The sequence below is a fragment of the Larimichthys crocea genome, chromosome I, assembly GCF_000972845.2.
Source record: "Larimichthys crocea isolate SSNF chromosome I, L_crocea_2.0, whole genome shotgun sequence".
NCBI lineage: Eukaryota > Metazoa > Chordata > Actinopteri > Sciaenidae > Larimichthys > Larimichthys crocea.
Window position 1 is genome coordinate 3,023,194 of NC_040011.1, and position 23,287 is coordinate 3,046,480.

At 39.2% G+C, this 23,287-nt stretch overlaps 1 protein-coding gene across 2 annotated transcripts; it reads right to left on the reverse strand.

The window, feature by feature from the left end:
* Positions 1-201: 201 nt before the first annotated feature.
* On the reverse strand, positions 202-22,541 carry nek6 (NIMA-related kinase 6). Of its 2 annotated transcripts, none has more exons than XM_019272172.2 (10): positions 22,314-22,541; positions 11,351-11,456; positions 11,028-11,168; positions 10,120-10,182; positions 9,821-9,931; positions 9,437-9,545; positions 8,011-8,118; positions 7,627-7,721; positions 2,950-3,063; positions 202-2,536 (listed from the first exon to the last, which is right to left on the reverse strand). In XM_019272172.2, exons 2-10 carry the CDS (start codon positions 11,426-11,428, stop codon positions 2,498-2,500), a joined length of 858 nt encoding a protein of 285 aa, XP_019127717.1. In that variant the 5' UTR covers positions 11,429-11,456; positions 22,314-22,541; the 3' UTR covers positions 202-2,497. The 2 variants fall into 2 exon arrangements, with proteins under 2 accessions (XP_019127717.1, XP_010751148.1); XM_010752846.3 differs by having other exon boundaries at positions 202-2,608; positions 22,314-22,523.
* Positions 22,542-23,287: the final 746 nt, after the last annotated feature.

The following is a 23,287-nucleotide window of genomic DNA, read 5'->3' on the forward strand; positions in this document are numbered from 1 at the left end:
GTCAGCTTCAAAATAAAAGTCTTGTGGATGACTGCATGAGGACTCCACAGAGCTTTGCAGGCGGTTTTGTTTGTCACATGTTGGCATGTCTGTCAGATTAACATACACCATCTGATATGAGAACAGCTGTGTGTGTGTGTGTGTATGGGTTGAAAAACAGGTGAAAGACACAGTTCTTGTAATAAGAGACGCTCCTGCATCTACAATGTTTTCATCTTTTATTTTTACAAATGCAAAAGAGGAAGCACGTGACAGTGATTCCACAGAGCTGGAGTGAACTCATGCTCCACAGAAAAGTAGTTGGTAAAAACAAAATGGCACAATTCAGTAAGTACAGTAGATGGAGGATGAAGATAGTTGTCTAAAACATGATGAGAATTATAAACGTTTCCTCTTCCTGTGTGTAACATTCACTTTATTAGCAGAGAATACAAGTTGTCATTAAGAAATGAATAAAATAAGGTTCAGTAAGGCACCATGCCACAGATTCTTTTGTACTGTCTACTTCACAGCATCTCACTCACCGTGTGTTTATCGCTTCACAGTAGCAATGGTCAACATTTGCACATTTAAACACTTTGAGCAAGATCAACTGCACTCTGGTGATGTGCATCACATTATACTGCAATCATATGCAACATCTTTGGAACTCTACACCCAGCAACACCCACCACCACGTTATTCTACAACAACTGTGTGTGTGTGTGTGTGTGTGTGTATGTGATGAACAGATTGAGCAGAGGACACTCTTTCTTCAGTTACCCAGTGATGACGATGATGATTTAAGTTGATTACAGGTCTGTCCTTTACTTTCCTTTTATTCCACTATCGACAGTGACACTGATATGCATAATATAAAGGTTTTAGGCAATATGAAAGTCACAAATCACAAATTCAAAATATACTGAGTGAACTGAGGAGCTAAAGGAAGAAACTCAGAGGTTGGCACAGTTTGCATTTGAGTATTACATCCAGGAGCAAGGACACAGAGACTTGGCAATAGAAAACATACAGGAAGCCAAGAGGGGCTGTGGTGAAGGTGATGGTGGTTGTAAATGATGACTGATGGTGAGAAGTGAAGCAGCAGAGGCTGAGGGATTGTGATTTCTAGTCCTTGTATAATTTCCCATAATACAACTTAACTGAATCTCCCTGCCTGTCTCAAACTCCAAATGTATAACTCTTTTGGTTAGAATTTGTCGTCTATGAGCCCAAACTGAGATAATTTAGATTTGATAAAGTTCCTCCAGAGGGCCATGAGATGTGAGACGCTGTCTAAATATGTTCTTTATTAAAAACACTTGTGTCATGGTCAGATGATTGTCTTTCACAGTCATCAGAATGATGATGAGTAATTGATCCTACTCATATTATTTATTGTGAAAATAAAATCAGCATGTGTCTGTATCTGCATGAAGGCCTCATGAACCAGCTGTGAGCTCTCTGCAGTCTTGGGCAGCTACTGGAAATCGATCACCCAAGTATGCACTTCACTTCCTGTAAATATAAGTTGCCGTTTGGACCATCCAATGTTCGATTCCCATGCACTGCAGTCTCTGTAATGAGGCCCCATGAGGAGTTGTTGAAAACCGAAGCAGAGATGAATATTTGACTGGTGGTCACAAACTCAACTCCAAATAAATGCTAACGTTGTTCTGTGTCTGCATATGTGTAAACAGGAAACTGTTTGCCGACGTGTTCACCACTATAATATATCAGTGTTGTGTTTGCAGCTTGTTGTGCTGCCTCCAAGCGGCCAAAAAGATCAATGAAATAATGAAACGATTATGCTGAGATATCAAACATTTCTAAATCACCAGCCACTCTGGCTTTCACAGGAGAACTTCCTTCTTTCTTCTAGAAATAAATACAAGTTTCACATGTGGAGTTTTCCAGCTGTTCTCCATCATAGTTAGACTCACTGCAAGCTGCTTTCTGTCAGAAATCATCTCAAAGGACTTAGTAATTCTTAATAAGGCTTTACTGACTGTCCATTTTGACCCCTATGTGCTTAAATTGACAAAATAAAAAATGGATATGATTACAATGATAATAATGATGACAATAAATGATAGATATTCAAATTGGCCAGCTCTACTGCACACACTTCACCTGACACAAAGGGTGTGAACTTGGAATGAAACTCCTGTGGAGTGATACAAAGAAAGCTTAGAAACCTGCTGTCAGTGAGACACACTCTCCATCTTTAAAGAAAAGCACAGAAATGCAGTCGGCTCTCACATGAACAAGTGTGGTTTCATAAACTCCATTTTCCACGAGTGCCACACCGCTAATGCACCTCTTCACATCCTCCATGACACAGAAAAAAGCAGGTGCCTGGATGACAAAACATCACGGCCCATTTGTGCAAGTTTCCACGGTTTCCTCCTGTCGAGATGAGGGCAGGCAAACACCAGGCAGAGCTTCCTTCTAGTGGTTTGACATCCTCACACTGAGCAGAGAGGAGGGGGTGGGGGCCTTGGAGCAGAAATGGTACTCAGGTACTGGAAGTCCACATGTGCATCTGTTTGGAGAACTGCAGCACAAAGACAATGTCCGGCCGCTGATCAGGGTCCGGGCTGATGCACATGCTAACCAGGTCCCGCAGCTATGAAAAGTCAGTTTGATTAGCTTCAAGGATAATGATGTGAATTTTTCTCAATGTCAACAAATCCTGTGTTTGTTAATGCTTGGAAGTGTTGAGAATCAGAACATAACTTATATATAAATATAACTGAATTGAAAATGCTTGGCAAATACATAGTTTTAAATTTTTTTGATAGACTGATTTCCTAAAACAGCTGCTCACTGTAGTTTTGAAATAATGTGACAAAGAAGAAAGAAGAAAAAGATGAATCCACATCACAATCATAACTAAAAATAAGAAACAGGGAAACTCTAGAGTTACTCTAGCTAAACAGCCTGTTTTTCCACCTTTAATTGTGTTACCTTCTCAGAGTAATGGTCAGGTGGGAGTGGAGGGTAGTCACACTGCTCAATCTTCTGACAGAGGGAGAGGAGGTTCATTTTGTCCCCATAAAACGGACTCTGCAGCGCCGCCATCTGGAGAAAGAGGAAGACAATCTGTTTTCAACACTTAGGCATGTAGGCATGGCAGATTGACACTTCCCTCATTGTGTACAGTATAAGCCTAGAAGCTAAGCAGTGTACTGCTGTGAGGAGCAGCAAAATGTAAAATCAAGATCAGTGTATTAATGTAAGTGTACTCTATATCTAGAATATTTTCTTTACTTTGCCATCAGACAGCTCTTCATGATGGGGAACTGAAGCGGGTACCCCCTTTTTACAGCCACATGGAGCTTGTAAGAAGAAGCATACTTGTGTTCCTTCCAAAACTGAGCAAATTATCGATTAAACAATTACAAAATGTTAATTATAGGCAAAATAACACAAAATATGCTGTCAGTCGGTGCCAACCAAGACTGGAAAAACAGCACATCTTTTCCAGGTTCCATCCCAGTGATCACACTTATTATTTTGTTAATAAGTTACAAGGAAAGCAAACTTTTTTTAGTTAAGGCAGATAAAACGTGTTTGCAAAGTTAGACTATATATCCTTTTTAATCTACATTTTGCACTGCATGGAGGACAATGAAGCGATCTAATCATGCTCTGGGCATGTTTAAACATGTTAAATGGCAGCACACATTTGATGAGTGTGACGCTCGTGCATTAGAGCTATATGTGGGGAAACACAGAAGAGCAACTCTTCCTCGGGTGACTGAGAATGTCAGCGAAGGATCGGCACTCCTGACAATCATACAGAGAGGATATGATATTATAGTCTGCCTGCAGTTCCTCATTACAAAGTTGAACACACATTCGAGAGTTGAGCAGTGTAAAAACCCAGACTGTGGAACAAAGTGGTCACATGAGTCATCCTTCACCAGTGGGTGAGTGAATGCTGCACACCCACAGTGAGGAGATCCAATGGCTCTGTTATGCTGTGAGGGCATCCATGGGGCATGAGGGCTCACTGAATGGTTTGAGAGTCTGAAAATATGAATCAGATGCTATGACCTTCACGGTCACCACATCTCATCACAACAGCCATCTCTACCACCATCACCAAAACACTACATTTTAGGAGAATGGTTCTAACCCTCCAGTAGAGTTCAGAGGCCTGTAGGATCAATGTTAAGGTGCACTGAGGCAGTATGTTGTGGCCAAGCACTTGACACTTTATGTTGATTTGTCCTGTAATGTATCATCTGTCTGTATATTGCAAAGGTAACTTGCCATTTTACATAGTTTTTATTTATACATTTGTATATATTTATGCAACAAGCCATGCTTTCCCAGTGTGGAGTACCAAGATAGTAACATACATACAGTAGAGTTCAATGTCCCTGACAGTCATCCTGCTACTTTTACAAGTCAGAAGAAAACACTGAAGGTAGAAGGTGAAGTACGTGTCACATTTTATGACTTGTTTGCACAAGCTGTGCAATAAAAAGTAAAAAAAAGAGTAAAGAAAGAGTAAAAAGAAGAAACAATGTTGAAAAAATGTGAAAGATGTCAGGAACAAAGTGAGAAAGTGTATCTCATGGCTGATGAGGTGATGCAGCCAGACACATAATAACGCTCATTCAGCCTCTCTGAGCATGTGGAAACCTCTCACATGCTCAGAGAATCTCCAGAACACAGAAGACTGTGAGAGCATTGTTTCTGGAGATGACTATCTCAACAATGGCTCAGCATTCCAATGAAATACTAGAAAATATGACTAAGACGAGGGGTTATTATGTTCCGATGGTGGCCTGCTGAAATGAAATTGAATTCTTTTGTCTGCTGCAGCATACATTTGTGCTCTGTGAATCACTCACCCCATCTTCTCCTTTAGGAAAAATCCAAATCCAAATGTGTGAAATGTATTATTTTTTCTCATGATGGTGTCGGCTAGTTTCACATTATTTAAGCAGAATACTGTTAGGTCTCAGCGTTGATAGAAGGAGAACATGTTTCTATCAGAAGGCTTCATTTTAAACTATATTTGCATAAAGCAGTAATATTAGTATTCTATCACAGGCAGAGCAGGCGGTCACATTGAGTCAGCTACACAACAACACACATCATCTTTCTGTCCTTGTTATCCAACTTGTAAATAAGAACACACGTCTTGTCCAGAGCAATATGTATAGCAAAAATAAATAAATAAAGAGCACTAAGTTCTGTGGTGGACAGCTACAACAGTGAGCACAAGCCGAGATGGAATGAACTGTCTGATTAGTGGACAACCTGCTCTACCAGAGCCACAGAACTGTCTGATTAGTGGACAACCTGCTCTACCAGAGCCACAGCTCTGTCTGTCTGTCTGTCTGTCTGTCTGTCTGTCTGTCTGTCTGTCTTGGGTTTGACATTTTGTCGAGCCAGCTAAGGCAAAGATAGTTGGACTGTCAAATTGCTTCATAATACACTCCTCCGATGGACGATCACACATGATTCCAGTCTGTACAAGTCAGTGTTATGGTGGTCATTTGTAAACTGAAGGTATTAAGCTTTTGCAATGTTACATGGCTTGTTTTCTGTAAAAATATTTTTTCCATTCCATCCCTCTACTTCCTGCCAGAGAGGATGTTGCCCCACCCCTTCTGATTTCCTTTCTCTATTATTATTAAAAAAACAGAATAAGACCAGCTGATGGCCTCTGATAACAGCCAATATGTATTCTGACCACTTCTGTTATAACAGCAGGACGAGGAGTGCATTGCTTATCAAATGAAAGTATAAATGCTGTCTGACAGAATAACAATAAAGACATGTCAACAACACTGATATGTTAGGGTGCTCTGAGTAAGGCTCTTCAACTACAGCTGCTTCAGTGGAGCAGTCTGTGGTTCTGCTTTAGTCCTTCACTGTTCTTTCCATACTTATCTGTCTAAGACGCATTAACAATTATCTTGGCTAATTGCGAAGGCTCAACTAAAATCTTGTCTTCTGTTGTTCATGCAAACTGTCATCTGGGATAATACACCTAAAAATGAATATATATACAAATAGTATGATTAGAACTGTTCATAAAGTTATAGAACTGTACAGAGCTTCTTTCATTTTCTTCACTAAAACAAAAATGTTGAGACTTTATTTTGTTTTTGCTCTTTCGATTCCTTTGGTTTGATTTTTCATGCTGTGTGTTGGTAACTTCTTGTTTCTGTTTTCATTATCAGTTACTGTTACTTATTCTCTCATGTGTAGAGGCATTTCACTGATTCATATTTGGCTTATATGTGTGGAAGCCAGGAAGACCAGTATCCACTTTAGTGGAGGATCCAAATAAAGAATAAAGACTGAAGAATACTGAGCTGCTGTTACATGTGAGTGTTTTTGTCCAAGGTGTGTTCATTACAGCTGATGTGTAACAGTTACACAGGTATTTCTATTTGTCTGGTGTCAGAGTATTCTAACACACAGTTCAAGAATTTAGCTTTGCTGCTATACAGAAACAGCAGGAATAATGAGAATGTTGACTTATCGTGGAAAGGGAAGCACAAATGCAGTGTTGACATTAATGATGGCTCCATTCTATTTAAAAGGATAGGTCCACAATCCTTTAGGTCTGTCTTAAAACACAGAGGGTTTCTGTGTGCTGTAATAATTATTACTGTTCATACTGACTATCGAGAGATCCCTTCCTAAAGTCCACTAAGTAACTTCCAACAGTGTATGAAGACAAAATCCACAGTCCTTGTTCTGTGTAAAATTACATTCCAAACTGAATCCAAATTCCCTCTTTGTGTTTTCACAGACTGTCTCTGTGCTGAGCTTCAGTGGAGAGACGGTAGCATTAAACTGCTGAACCTCAGAGTATGAAACTTTTCTTTAAGTGTCCAAAACGTTGTGAGCCAGCATGCACAACACCAGGGCCTGGCAACCGTGGAAAATAACTGTAACTTCTGACCAAGATTACTGCAATATTTTCCAAAAAATTCATGTGCTTTCTTGCTACTGGGGCTCCCTCTCCTCATTCATCCTCTGTCACTTAACCACGACTCTCTCTCTCTCAAACAACCTGCCTACCTGGAGAGTATCACTGTTTGTCATTAAACTCCACCTGTGGAGCAGTTTGATCAGTGTTATCACCTGATTGCACACTAAGGGTGGCAGGTTTCCCCATGAGTTGATTTGTTCTAACCTCCTTCGCCGCAATGCTTGATGTGGTCTAAACCAGCCCAAACAGTCCAGTAAAATCTGATGACTACTTACCAGATTGCCAAGAAGGCTTTCTTAAAATGCCACTCTCAGGACAAATTCTATTTTTACACAATGTGTACATTGGCTATGTTGCAATATCAGCACCTTAGCAGAGCAGTAATACCAATACACAATCACTGTAATCAGTTGAGTAAAACTAATGAAAAGAGACTTGAAGTGTAAAAATGTACATGTGCATAGTAAAGCGCTGCGTAAAACCTAAACCATCATGTGGCCTGTGATGAAAACGGTTTTAAATTAAAAACGAGACAGGTGACTGAAAATCACAGCCAAAGTTCCAGTTTGTTTGGAGTGTGATTAACTTTGCAGTTTTCAGGAGCCACCAGCAAGGCTTTTTTCATGCAGGCTGAGGAAGTTATTTATCCATAAAGGTGCATGTGTATGTGAGCTTACTTCATACAGAAGACATCCCAGGGACCAGATGTCTGACTTGAAATTGTATCCGTTCTCGTGGATCCTCTCCGGTGACATGTAGTAAGGTGTCCCCACTGAGAGAAAGAGCAACAAATAAATAAAGTGATACTTTTCTTCAAGAAAGTAAAAAACTATGAGTGTTGTACCTAATTGTAGCAAAGCAGTACATATTACCCATCATTGGATTTTATATACCTTTAGTTTCAAATAGTTATTTTCTGTTGTTTCTCATGAACCACACATCTTTATTAAGAGTTAATACATAAGAAAAACATGTTATGCAGTCATGTACAAATGTGTATGTTCTGTATGAACGTGTGTTTGCATGTCTGTGTGTTCTGTACATGTGTGTATGTGCTTTACCTAAGGAGTGTGCTGCCGTCGTTTTAGAGCTGAAGAAGCGGCCTAATCCCAGATCACCGAGCTTTACCTCCCCTGTGGCTGTTATGAACACGTTGGCTGGCTTGATATCTAGTTCACACACAAAGACACATATTTAAACCTGGGAATATTCATACCATTTGTCATAATTTTATATGCCTTAGTCATCTCTTGGCAGAGGAGCAGGGAGTCGATTAGGTCCCTAATCGACTCCTTCAAATCAGAAGATGAGCACAGGGACATTTTCTTTATTTCAAGTGCAGATGACCAAAGATGGTCTTTCAAATTTGTTTAATTGTACTTTAATTTCCTCACCCTCTAATCTTTAGAATGCGTATGTTTCTTGGAGCTTTGCTGATATTCTTCATGTTAGTGAGTTTTTTCATTTTATTTAATATGTATCTGATCCTTCACATATCATGGGTCGTACATTAGACGTTTTTACGCTTGTTTACAGCTTAGATGTTGGATGGTACAGTGACTGTAATGACATAATGATATCCCCTGATATACTGTATGCTCTGTTTTGGTGCTGCTGGATCTTTGTGCAGCTCCTGACTGAAAGGCTTAGGGGGTGGGTAGGTGTTTCTGGGATCAACCAGGACTGGTTCTCTTCCTGTTGTTTGGATCAAAGTTTTTCTGTGTCGTGTTGTCCCAACATGTCACTGCTGCCCTTTGCTGCGGTGTGCCTCAGGGTTCTGCCTTGGGTCCTAATATTTGGCTTATATATACTTCCCTTCCACATTATTAACAAGTTAAAGGTATTTCTTTTCCACTGTTGTGCTCATAATATCCCACTGCTATTAAGAGCTGAGACACAGAGGCCCTCACAGTTGCTTAAGATTCTGTAGTTTCAAACGATTGCTCAGTGTATTGGATCCCTCTCTTCAGTCTTAGTCTAAGTCTAGTTTCAGAAATCTTGGTTTGTCTGATCAGTCTACGGACTTCAATCAGCACATAAAATCACAACCTGCAGGGTCAGGGGCCAGCATACATCTCTGATCTGTTCTGCTCATGTTTTCATGTTCTGCTGTTGCTTATGTTTGCTTCTTTTTACTGTTCTATTGTTGTTTTTCTCATAATTATCGTTGTTTGGGCAGAATTTATGAGAACATTGTTGGCTGTAGAGTAAGATGGAGACAGCTCTGGTCACACACAGTATGGACTGGACTCTACATTAAATACATACATACATACATATTGCCTTCCTGTCTTTTAATTTTGACTCTAGAATAACAACAAAAGTAAGAATATGGTTGAAATTAAAAATATGAGCACGAAACAGATGAGAGGCTGGTTTAGGTGGAGCATAAGGATGGAAAAAATATATCAGTAGAAAAAGGCTTGGAGATGATAAAGTGTGCATTGTGTTCATGAGGACAGAGTAAATCTGGAAGTAGTTGTTTACCACGGTGCATTACTCTGCGTGAGTGCATGTGCTCCAGGGCGCTGCAGAGCTGCACAAAATATTTCCATATAGTCCTCTCTGGAATTAGCCGCCTCTTCTTTTTGAAGTACTAAAAAGATAGAAGGAAGGATTGTTAGTCCATTAAAAGGTGCTCCTGTGTTATGTGCTACATGTGGCATATTTATGTGAAATCCAGAAACACTGGTTGTAGAAGTGTTTCCAGACTAAGGATTGCTCTTATCTCATCTTACATTAGGATTAGTATCCAAAGTATGGATCTTGGTAAAATAGAGTATGTTTTGGAGAGAATTCCTGGGTAATACCTCTTTAATCTGGGGTAAGTGAGGTAAGTGAGTTTTAGAGCACTTTGTAGTTATTCCTGACCTTTATCATCTGGGAGAGATCTCCAGCATCTGCCAGCTCCAGAACAATGTTGAGCTCATTGTCTTCAATAAAGGAGTCTAGGTATTTGATTATATTGGGATGATTCAGCTGCTGCAGTGGACAAACAGGAAAAAAAATGTTGTTCCCAGACACAGCTTCAACAGTCAAGATACATACAAAGTATTATTTTTTTGTCCTTGTTGTCACATTTTCCTCTAACACAATGCAGAGAAACCTATCAATCATTTCTTTTTCTCACAAACCCACTGAGCACAATGACTGTGGTTGATCAACTTTACCTTCAGTAGATCTATCTCTTTGACGCAGTCCTGACGAGCCTTGGCATCCATCATCTCAAAGATCTGCAGTGACAAAGATGTGAGTAAATATCAATCTTTAACATAAAAACGATCTAGGTTAAAAGTCCTTCTAGAGGTCAAAACTGACTTCAAGATGGTTGCCCCAAATTATCTGAGTCCAACCAGTAAATCAGCACAGCCAACAGATGGGCCACTAGCTCATTGCACTGATATCGGTATCTGCGTTGTGTCAGCTGATAAGTCAGAAGAAATATTGATGTGAAAAAAGATGTCTGATTTAATTTTAAAAACAGTGACATAGTTTGTCCACCAGAGAGCAGTGACAAGTTAATGTTCAACACTTATTTTATTTACACAGCGCCAAATCGTAAAAAGAAGTCATCACATGACACATTTATATAAAGAAGGTCTAGACTGCACTCTGTCTAATATTTGAGACTTCTTAAATTATTATCATTTATCTTTAATGTTATGTATTTATGCAACAAAAATAATCTATCAGATTAGCAGATGTTATTAGACTTTTTTTCCCAGAAACTTCAAAACTATGAAAATGAAATGAAAATCTATGTTTACACCCTTTAATATTTGAAATGGATTTACATGGATTGTAGGACTGTTTTTATAAATGGTTCTAATGTGCAGGCAGTTCTGAGCCTTGACTCTGCAGTTGGTAAACTATCAATATCAAGGCTGTCCTACATGTTTCCACAGAGCACACTGGTTTAATCAAAGCTTTTTATAAGAATCTAAATACATTTAGAATGCCAGTGGGTAAAATCTTGTTACATAAAATATTTCCAACATGCAATCAGTCATTTGGTAAAACCAAGTGATTCTGTATGAACTAATGAGTGTGTCAGACACACTCCTGAGTGTGTGTGTACCTGGACTTTCTTAAGTGCAACCAGCTGTCCCTCCAGCAGGTATGTAGCTTTGTAGACTTCACTGAACTGGCCCCGACCGATCTTCTTTTCAATCCGGAAGTTTGCCAGAGTGCAGCAGTACTTACAACTTGGCACATTTTTCTGTGCAACAAAACCACATTAAAAGGTTCAAACGATGCTGTGGATTATTTTAGACATAACTGCAAGACACAGTTACACTGTTATGGAAAATATGATACCACATGTTTGAGAACATCATTGGACATGTTCTTTATTAGAGGTACTTTGAACCTGTCTATTAACACAGTGCTAAGACGTCCTACCTGATCCTCTTGACCAGGTATCTTGTAGAGATTGTTTTGGTTGTCTAAGGTAGGCTGGTTGTTGTTCTGCGCCTCCATAGTGGCATCACACCCACCCACAACAACACTGCAACAAAGAAGGGAAATCTTTATTTATTCAGCACATTTTATGTCACAGATCATAACACTTTCTACTACTCTACAACTCAGCTGATAAGAGGCAGGTGAGAGGTAAAGTATGAACACAAGGTGACTGACTGTACAGACAACCGGCTGCGTGGCTTACAGCAGAAAACACCACGCATACCTAATTTCAAATTTCTTAATGACTATGCACATGGAAAGAGTGTGTGTGTGTCGGTGTGTTTAGGTAAGTACTGACAACATTACAGTTCAGTAATGAGACCACAGACGCTCATCAGTATTTATGTTGTTGACACAGAGAGATCAACAGGAAAATGTTTCTAAATTTAAAGTTACTTTATGAAATTTGTAACATAGAATGTTTAACAGCTGTGCCACTCATAATACTGCAGGACAGTTCACACATCCTCCAAAGTGTCTACATGTATCAAAGACCTGCAGATCAAGTTTTAGATCGGGGTCAAAAAACCACGGTAACAGACAAATGTTGAGATTTGAGCAAATGGAGATATAATATTATAGATTAAAGAATTTAATAGAATGATTATAATCTGAGGACATAAGCCCAGTTTCATGATCATGACACATTTATGTATTTCACAACACAACACATGATTTTTTTTAGTTTGTTTGTTTTGTAGTTTAGTAAAAAAAAAAAAAAAAATGAAAGAAAGAGAGTGAGAACATGTCTCAGGATCATCATTACATTCATAAACTGTTCATTAATTCCTCCTTTTATAACAAAACAAGTGAACACACACACAAACAAACAGACAAATATTAACAACAAAAACAAAAAGGACATGAGAAATACAACACAAGTTTAATCCAGTTTCCTGCTTGAAATATCAACTCTTGAGTCACAGCTTCGTTGTTGATTTTAAGATTTAACATTCAGTGTTTGTATTTTGGCATTTTTAAACTTCAAACTGTAAATAATCGGGACGGTTGAAGCAACAGAAGCAGGAAAAAAAACACGTTTCTATGAATTGAAATTCAGGAGTTAGAGTGAAGAAGACCTAAAGTCTTTATAAATGAGCACATGGCGATCTTCCTCAGCACACGGCCAAACTTTCTACCTCCACATTTAACTGAAATCTGTTATTTAACAAACAAAAAGAACAGACTTCTGGGTGTCTCCTCTTTCTACTTTACTGCCTGTAAATATATTCAAAAGACAGACAAGCATTGCTTACAGCAGGCCATGTAACTACTGATGTGTCAACATTTGTGGATTTGACCCCACAGGATAATTCTTTATAGAATGACTCTCTGATCCATCACAGAGAGTGGGGTGACTGACTGGAGGTTTACCTGGTGGTCAGCAGAATTCTATTGTTCAGATGTTCCTCTGTGGACAGAAGTAAAAGACCTGGCTGGCCTAAATGTTTCACCCACTCAAGTTACCTACATACTCACAGCAACCAATACGGGCTGTGAGAGAAATGCTGACCAAGACATGTAATGAGCAGGACTTTAAAAATCTGTTTCTACACCACTTCAAACACCTTTGACATTTCTACCTTGAATAACTCTGCTGAGCACCTTCTCATTATCAGAGGACAAACAACCTTTGAATTTAATAATTCCACAACATGTTCTGTAGTGCCATTCTGAGATCAAACTATACTTTATTTTACCCCCTCCCCCCAGAAGAGCAAGCAAAAACTGTGTGTATACATTAAACAGAAAAGAAATCAATAATCTATCATTAAATGAATGCATGACTATGAGCAGCAATTACAAAACAAGAAAACAGACAAGCAACAAAATGCTGTAAGCTGCCTCAGTTTCAGCTTCATGTACTGTGAACTAACTAACTAATTTAGACACGAGTACTAAACGCTCTGTTCCAACAGTGCAGTTAAAGCTTGCTGGGCGCCTGTGGTCATGACTCATGATGATAGAGACCTTGCTCTAGTCTAAACTGGAAATGAAAAAGAGACATTTCCAAACAAGTGGATCACTGAAAGTAAGTCACGGAGTGAGCTGGTGGTGTCCTCTTGGCTTTTCTTGTGACTAGCTGAGTCATCGGAGCATGATCTTGCGCCTCCTCTCTCCAACACCCCGACTTTGCTGAAGAGCCAACGTCGGTAACAACTGTGACTCTCACTGCCAAGTCCTGAAGTATTGATGACTTGTTTTGACCACAATAGCTGTTAAACTGTCTAAGCTGGGTCATGTTCAAACTTGCTCCCTATCCTAAAACATTACCCCCCCCCCACCCCCGCGCAACCCCGCCCCACAACGCCTACCCCCAAAGCAACCCCCCAGTGTTTAGTTAGCTGTGTGCACGTGTAGTAACTTGCGCTCACCTTAACGGACCCAGCTCTACTAACCATTAAAATGTGAGTAATACCAAGTGGGCCTAGTGCCATAACTTAGGTTACACCAGAAGAACAGATCTGTGCTACATACATACTGCATGTCTGGCTGCTCTTAATTGTCATTATGAGGACTGTGCTGTTGTTGGCATTCAAGGCTAAGAAATCTCTCAACATAGGTCTATGGTATGTTGCCTGGCCCCATGGGCCTCCAGCTGCATGCTTTTCCACTAAAACACACTGAAATACAGAGGCAGGGTGGAGATCCCCTGCAGAGAAAAGGAATCAACTCTCCTGAGAACAAATGTCTCAGATTTATGATTTTTTCTAATCCAGTGATTCAGTGGCCCACGAGCCTCCCTGTTCTCATAACAGGCCTGCTGGCTCTTACACAATGTCTCAGCCAGAAAGCTGTCAGATATATTTTAGAGCAGGGCTCTGTTTCAATCACTCCCAGTGAACGTAGTTTTCAAACCAGCCTGAGCAAGAGCAGAGAAAGGTCAAGTAAAGATCCTAAAGAAACAGAGCCTGTATGTGGATGCAGGGGTTGGAGGATGGCTTGATTAATAGGGATAACGATGCATCATGACACGATTAAAAACCGGTACAAATGCGTGACGATCCATGCCGGTTGACAGAAAAAATTATTCGCGATTCTTCGCAAATGCGAGAGAAGTAGGATATGTTCTTTCTCTTCTCCCATAACAACGCGAGAGTGCAAGAAATTATTTTATTGGAAAAGATTTGAGGCTATTTTCCTTCGTTGAGAATGATGGCTTTTGGTATTCTGCTGTTGTTATTTAAGATACTGAATTACATCAGGTAACACCAGTTTACTTGTGAGATTATATATTTTTCATGTATTTTGTTGTTTAAGATGACCATGTAAGTTGCACTTTTTATAAGAGAACACAAACTGTTTGAGAGTTTCTATAAAGAAAGCACCTAAGTTTTTTTTTCTACAAATAAAAAGATAATTTTATTTGGTCATAATTTGTCTGTAGCTTATTTTGATTTATTTTTTTTTTTAAACGTAAGAAAATCGTATTGTGAACAAAAAATCGTGAACCGTATCGAGTCGTGAGTTGAGTGCATCGCTACATCTCTATTGATTAATGAAACATGTCTATATATTAGCCAAGATTTGTTTGGCAGGTACCGCCACAGTCGAGAAAATGCATCTTGTCAAAGTCACAGTATCATAGAGGCCTGAGGTGTATCTCTTCATAAAGACCTTGCTCATTGAATCATCTTCCTCAACTTCCATCCCACTGAAGCAGTGACACATTTTCAACTTTTCAACTAAGCAACCACGAGGAACCAAAAGTCCCTTCAACATTCAGACCAAAAACAGCCCTAACTTAGAACAGTGCAGGGGGCTGCATAGGCAGGTGTGGTATGGTGTTTGAGGTACCATTGCTAATCCAAAAAGTCCAGTTTGAGGACAAAAGGACAAATTAAACCTTCGACCAGATGGTGGCACTAGATGAAAAGTCAATGATCACCAACGTTATTAAAAACTGTCTTGAGTGGGACTTGAATATGTGTGTGTGTGAAGAGATATTTCACTCTGTCAACCTCATGAAGGGTTCATCCTCTGGGAACCATCAATGTTTGTATTAAATCTTTCTGTTTCCTTTGGTATATCAGTGTAAACGTTACCCATGATAGTTCCTGGACCATAAGAACTACCCCTAAAGCAGAATATTTAGTCACTAGGAATGTTGGCAAAGGATTTTAATTTAGACCCCGGTCGCAACAAAGGAATGGTTCATGAGTTCCTGAAATGGCTCCTGGTCCCTTGGAAATATTCCTGCTGTGGAAACAAGTTTTTAGTGCAATTAAAGTCTCTGTACTCTTTAAGTTCTTGTCAGAGGGTCTAACAGTGCCTGAAATCTAATCTGACATTTCTCTAACTTGTGCTAGGGTGTGGATAGAGCTCTGGAAGTATACAGTAGAGGGTGCGGATAAAGCCTATTTTTGGAATAACAATATTTTTGACAATATAAATATCATTACAAGTCAATTTACAATCATCTAATTTCAGCGGGTGTATTTAGATGGAGGAAGCAGAGCTGTGACTCACTGGCCCGCTGTATTGACGGGAGCTGATCTTCAGCTCAGTGCAGACATAGAGTAACTGTACATCTAACAAACAAATTATCTTCAGCCTGCTGTTTGCATGGCAGCTGTCTGCTCTCCAGCACACATGCTGACTTACTGCAGTTTAGTAGCCTCCACTCTTCCCAGAACGTAAAAAAAAGGTTTATTTTTGCACAATGTTGCGGCACACTGCTCTGACTAATCGCAAGAATGTAAATGTGGAGAGTCATGACCAAGCATTGTCACCGCAGATGAATCAGATCCTGAAGTCTATTTTTTTTTAGGAAGTTAAAAAAAAAAATCACTTCCACGTTAGTTGGTGCATTTTTTCCAGAAGACGTCTCTACAACAACCAACAGCAACGTTACATTCACTTTCAGCCACATGCGTTGCTGCTGTGTAGCTGTAATGTAAACACCAGACTGATCAGTGTGGTTAGGGTTAAGCAACACAACTACTTAGCTCTGAGTTGGTTTGGGTCAAGTTAAGTACAGTAGGGGGCGGTAATGACAGGCACACAGGGAAATGTTGTATAAAGAGCAAAAAGGTCCATGTAAAGGGAAGATCTTCACGCACAAGGCTGGAGTTCCATTCCCATGTGAAAACAATGGTCAATGTTGATTCCATTCCATTTTATGGAAGTAGCTATTTAACATTTGATTTCTGTCACAGGAAACTGAAATACAAATCTATTTTGTGTATAACAAATTACAGTGAGCTCTTAGCATATAAATTCAATAGAGACCATGTTTTGTTTTTTTTTTACAAGTTTTCTGGGTATACTATTTTAAAATTCAGAGTACAGTGGTCCCTCGTTTATCGCGGGGGATACGTTCTAAAAATAACCCGCAATAAACGAAATCCGCGAAGTAAGTTTTACAATTATTATACATGTTTTAAGGCCGTAAAACCCCTAACCACACACTTTTATACACCTTTTTACACGCATTTTGTACAGTACTCCCTTAGTTAAACAGGACGCAGAACACATGTGCGGTTCTCCCTTAGCCAATCAGGACGCAGAACACAATGCGTGTTCATACTGTACAGTACGCTGTAAAAAAAAAGCATGCAAAATATAGCGAGGGACGACTGTAATACCCAGAAATATTAGCAGATGAAGCCAGAACCTGAGAGGTGTTTTCCAGAGATACTGATGACCCTGTGTTATTGACCCTAATGAGAAACACTGTGTGTGCTCGAACCCACACAGCTGTTTCTCTGTCTTTTCTCTCAATGAAAAACAGCTTGGAACCGATTCAGAATTCTACAGAAAATTCCAAAGAATTTGCATTACAAAAGGGTCAGACATAACAAAAAACCCAAAAATGTAACTTTAAGCGTTATAATGTTGATGCATATGGATGTTAATACTGTGACTGCCAGCTGGTTAAGCGTGCACCCTGCCTCGTGTCCAAAGCATGCTGGGATACACTTCAATGCCCCGCATTGGACAGTTAGTCACAAGTCCAGTGCAGTTAGAGAGATAACACCCACGATCGACATTCCAGTAAGTCAAAGGAACTTTAATCAGACATTTTACTGGAAGACTATCAGCCAATGCAAAGAGTTCCCAGGTGTTTCTGTGGGGGTTTGTTTACATGGAGCAACACATGCATCATGGAGAGGGCTGCCAGCCAGCTCAATGATAAGAAAGATTAAGTTCAACCGTAAAATAAATCAATCAACCGGACAGAAAATATCTATTAAAATAGGAATAACAAGGAAATATGCACGATAACCAGTTGTTACACACATGCATTAGCCACCAGACAAAACAGACTGGGTGTTTTACTTCAGCTTCCTGCCTAATGAATTCTGGATTCGCCTCCAAAATAAACTGAATGTTCTCTGCTCTGCTATGTCAGGACTCTTTTTCTGTCACTATTTATTCCAGCCAACTGATAAACCAGAGCAAAACCTTCCTGTGGTTTACACACTCTTCACAGTAACACTCAGGTTTGTTTGAGAATCAAAGCTAATAAAAGACTGATGAATGCTTTTTGACGCACAGGAACTACATCAGCCGTTTCCACCACATCTGAAGAACTGTGAAAATTAGGCAAATTATATTGATGAAGGATTAAAAACATGATGCCACCTTTTGAGATGCAATTTTCACACGAAAAGAAACAACAGAACAGTTCTGTGTTTTATGTATTTACTATAGAGGGACTTCAATGTATGAGTGAGATAAATTAATAAAAAAGAGCCTGAAAACACCAGAACATCACAATGTCTTCTCAGGAGATGATCGCATAAGAGTGTAGCACCTTTTCAGCAAAAAAGTTCCAGGAAGTATGGAACCAGAGGAACTAATCCCAGGAACTAAACTAGGAACAAAAAGTTCCCTATTTGTGTTTCCACCACTTCTGGAGAGTCGTGAAGTTTAGGCAAATTACACACCGGGCAGATTGAAAAACAACACAGAAGAAGAAACAACCTCAGCTTCCTCTCTGTCTCTTAGCTCGTACTCTCTGCTCCCTTTCTGTCACTTTTTCTTAACTAGTCGGTAAGCTGACAACAAAATATATTCTTAAATGTATTCATACATTTAAGAAATGTCCACACTTGTCGAAAAATCCATACAGTTTTACCTTGTTCTGTGAATAAAGCTGAAGGTGCAGCAGTGTCTCAACTCAAAAGTTCCTGAAAGCTTTCACAGATTTATTTACTTCCTCCCTCTGTCAGTCCTCAGTACCTTGCTACCGTAAGAGAAAGTCTTAAATACTTTAATGAATCATTGGAATCACCAGTGTTGCCATCTTACTTTTAAAAAGTAATTAGTTACAGTTACAAATTACTTCTGCCAAAAAGTAATTGCGTTAGTAACTCAGTTACCACACTGTAAAAGTAATTAGTTACTCAGCAAAGTAACTGACATTATTTTTTTATGTTCTACGATTAGGGATGCACCGAAATGAAAATTTTTGACTGAAACCGAATAAAAATTAAATGGTTGGCCGAATACTGAAACCGAATATGAAATGCGGTTGTTAAATTTTTCACTATTTTTTTTTTTTACAGTTGGTAGGAGAAGAAGAAAATATTAAGTATTAAGTAATATTTTCTTCTTCTCCTACCAACTGTGGATGAAGTAGTAAGTCCCCCTTTATTATAGTCCCAGTCTGAGTCGAGCGGTCTTTTATTTTGAAACGTTTTTTTTTTATTTCGAAATGACCGTATTAAATAAAACAGAAATAACTAATTAATTCTTGTGCGGCCCGGTACTGATTGATCCACGGACCGGTACCGGTCCGCGGCCCGGGGGTTGGGGACCACTGATGTAGAGAGTATATAGCTTCGCTAAAGAGCAGTGCACCTCGCGCTTCATTCAACCAAATTGTTATAACGCGTCACGTTACATTTTCAGTAACGATGACGGCGTTGCAAGTATGAGAAAAATAATGAATTAGATTACTCCGTTACTGAAAAAAGTTAGTAACGCCGTTATACTTAAACGCCGTTACTCCCAACACTGGGAATCACAATTAAAAAGGGACAGAGAAGATTGTGTCATTAATCAATCAAACTGTCAGAGCAGCAAACTTCCAGTTCTTTAACTGCACTCAGCAGCCCAATGGTCATGTTGTTATCCCTTCTCATTCAGTGAATACTTGACATTTCTTGGCCAAACATATAGCTGTGAGTCCCACGGTCCAGCTAAAAGTCTTGAATCTGCTCTTTGGCTTCTGTGTTGAGTCACTTACAATTTGTTATCCCCATTGTAGAAGAAATAATCTCCATCTGATGCAAAATGTTGATTTGAAATAGTTTTACTGTGACTGAATAAAAACGTTGCTGTCTCTGAGTGAATTTCATTAGAAATCAACAAAGTAAACAGATTTCTTGACTGCAGACAGACATGCTTATTTATGATAATAAATTATTATGTGTTTACTCATTTCAGAAATTCTTCACTTAATAAAGATTACCAATGTGACATACTACCTCAGCAGTATCTGCATGCTCTTTACAAAGTACAAATTCAATGACTTTTAATACTTTTACTAATGGACCCCAGAAAAACAGCAAAATGGTGTCAGACTGTATCAGACAAGTCAAAAATAGAACTGAATACATCAATAAATAAAAATATGATGATATGATATTTGATATATTGCTTGATCATTTTCATTGGACCACCAAACAGTGGTTAAAAAAACAAAAATATTTTTAGGTTTTTCTTTTACCATCAATTAGTTGAAGAAACAAAAAAAGATTTGTTTTATTTTACAAATCATTTCGTTTTCATAGTTTATTTAAAAAAAAACATGATTTATTTTCCTGAATCATATTTTTGTGCACTCTAATGAAACAGGCAGAACAGTTCTTCTGTTTTACATAAACCATATTTACAATGTGCACTAACTGATGTGTTGCAAATGAACTTTTACAGTATGCTTATACAGTAATGACATGTCTATTCACATGCAGGGCAGGGCCTGGTTTGGGGATTTGGATTGTGTAACATCAGTGTAAAAATCTAAAGCAATAATTCTCTATGAGAAAATCAAGTTTGACAAAGCCTTCAGGGAGCCGGGTGATGTACTATCTATAGCAACAAAGTCAGTAGAGTCATAGTGGATGGATGGATCATATACCAGGGCTTGTGTCCCATGTGAAACATTAAGTTCACTTCTTAGTCTGAGACTTAGTTGACTTTGATTTTCATTTTTTAAATTAATATTATCATTTTCAGTTTTCAGTCACAGGTTGGTTAGATTTAGACATCAAACTACTTGGTTAGATTAAGGGGAAAAATCATGGTTTAGGCAGAGCTTTAGGCCTTCATGGGGATCTCAGGGCGACATTGTTTGACTTCAATAGGTACATAAAGATACACTGCGTACATTACATCCTTTATGTTTGAGTATGAACAAGTAGTGAATACTGTAAGGTTAATTAACTTCAGACTTTGGAAATAGTGAAATGATTATTTATATAAGCTGCCTAAAATATAATCAGTGAAGAATAGTGTCCACTGATTGGGTTTAAGTTTAAATCATGTCTTACAAGTCTGACACACCTTTCTAAAAAATGTTAAAATACACATCATGACAGCACAAGGCTGACTGTCAAATAAAATGATTTGGAAAAATATTATTATAGAGCATAACACCAAACATACAGGTGGAACACATTCTATAAATCCCTTTGTTAAGACATTTTGGAGCTGGATTCATGTACTGCTGCACTCTCTCTTCTGTCACCCAGTGGAAGCCAAAGACACTCGGCTGACTTGAATAATAATCTGTGGGTTAAAACCTCCATCCAAAATCTAATAACTCATATGCGTACTGCCAAATCTAACTACACTCCGCTTGTTCACATTCTTCCAACCTCAGAGAATAGCACTAACTGATCAGCAGCATGTAAAAATATTCAGTGAGGACGTGTGAAGACATGGCTTCCTGCTGGGTGGATACTAACCAGCCCTCCCAGTCACACAGGACACTGGCTCCCTGTCATTGCTGACACGTGACTAATTTTAGCCAGTTATTTGACCTTGGGTGCCCAGGCATCCTCATAACCACCAACCAGCCACCGCGTTGACACCGCCCCCTTGCCCGCCCTGCTGCTGCTATTTCATGTGATGCATTTAATGTTCATTTATATACCCACAAACCACACACACGCTTCTGTTTTGACACTACAAGTAAAACGTGTCACGTTAACATGCTGTTATCCCTCACGCTGTCCACATGCTGTTTCTCATTGGGTATTGTTACATTTTTCATCACAGGACAGAAGAGGGATTTTAGTTAGTGCTATTCCAAAATTTGTGTTCTTTAAACAATATTAAAAAAAAAAAAAAAAAGCTTTCTGAGGAAAAATACACAGACAGTGTAGAAGTTAGCAATGACTTGCAGTAGTTTCCTGTTATGAAAGAATAGCCTTCAAAGAGGAAATTAATATCTCAATAGCTCGATGATATTGTGATAAAGATCAACATGAGTGGATTTAACCAGACTGACAGCAAGTGAGCGTTTCATTAAGCTGGCGTAAATTAAAAATGTGAACTGAAATTGAATTTCATTCTCAATATTGTGATGTTTTGTTCGACTTTATTAGTTTGACATAGCACATGCCACACACACACGCTCAGTTTAAAGACAAGAACTCGTTCAATCCAGATAATACAATCAATGCCGCCTGGTTTCCGTCCGCGGCGGGTAAATATCATTTCCATATGGTCGCGGAGCAGCGGGCTAACGTTGTTGCTAGCTAGATAGGCGCCTGGTACGTTTTGCAGCTCTCCAACATGAGTAAACACTCCGTGTCCTGGTCTGAGAGGCGATACGAGCACACACACGTACATATCAACAAAGCTGGCTCACACAGAAACTCCGTACGCCGTTCTAAACGCGTCAAAGATGGGCTGGAGACAGAAGGAGCGCTTCGTGTCTTACCTGAGAGAGGAGTCAGTAATGTCCTGCCTGAAAGCTTTGAACACTTTCCACAAGTTACATTTATCCGGGTTGTTGTGCAACTCCCCACACCGACAGACAGACCCCCTCCCCCGAGTCTCTCTCTCTCTCTCTCTCTCTCTCTCTCTCTCTCTCTCTCTCTCTCTCTCTCTCTCTCTGTGGTTTGTGTCGCTGCTGCCACGCAGGCTGCTCAACACGGCACGCCGCTAACTCACTGAATGAGTCGAGGGATACTTCAAAAGACTCAGAAGCTGTGCGTAGTAAAGCGGTGGTGAGGTCGTGACAAGTGTTTGTTGAAAAGTAGGTCAAACGTCACGGCTCCCACTCTCCTGACGTACCCCCTCTTTATGTGGGATGGGGCCTCTGTTTGATGATATATGATATGAGAGTATTTACACTTTACACACGTGACACAGTACAAGAGTGTGATGCACTGAAATCAGGGACTCCCCCATGTTTAATTCATTCAGCTGTTGTAGTCTTTTTCTTCCATTATATGTATAACATTTGTTTAATTGTTGTATTATTCATTCATAGAGAGAATTACTAAATTCCATCTGACTACCTTCTGTGTGTTGCACTTCTGATCAGTGTTGTAGTGGAAGTGATGTCACACCCTGCAGTACACTTCCACATCACTGTGGTCATGATTTTCAACTGTTGATCTTTCAGAGCACTAAATCAAAATATAGATTTTGACACTACATGTAACTATATAGCTCAGAGTAGCACCTTTAAAAGCTACAGTGTTGAAGTTTAGGAGCTCATGTTAAAGTTCTTGTTGATGTCAGTACTCCTACAGTGCTTACATTTTACTACCTGCTGTGTAACAGTGGGTAACAGTAAGATGTATGTACTACCTGTTATTGGCAACACCTGAATGAATTCAATCTGTCAGTAACTGTATGTAAAACTTAAAATCCAATAAAAAGATATATATATATAAAAAAGAAGAG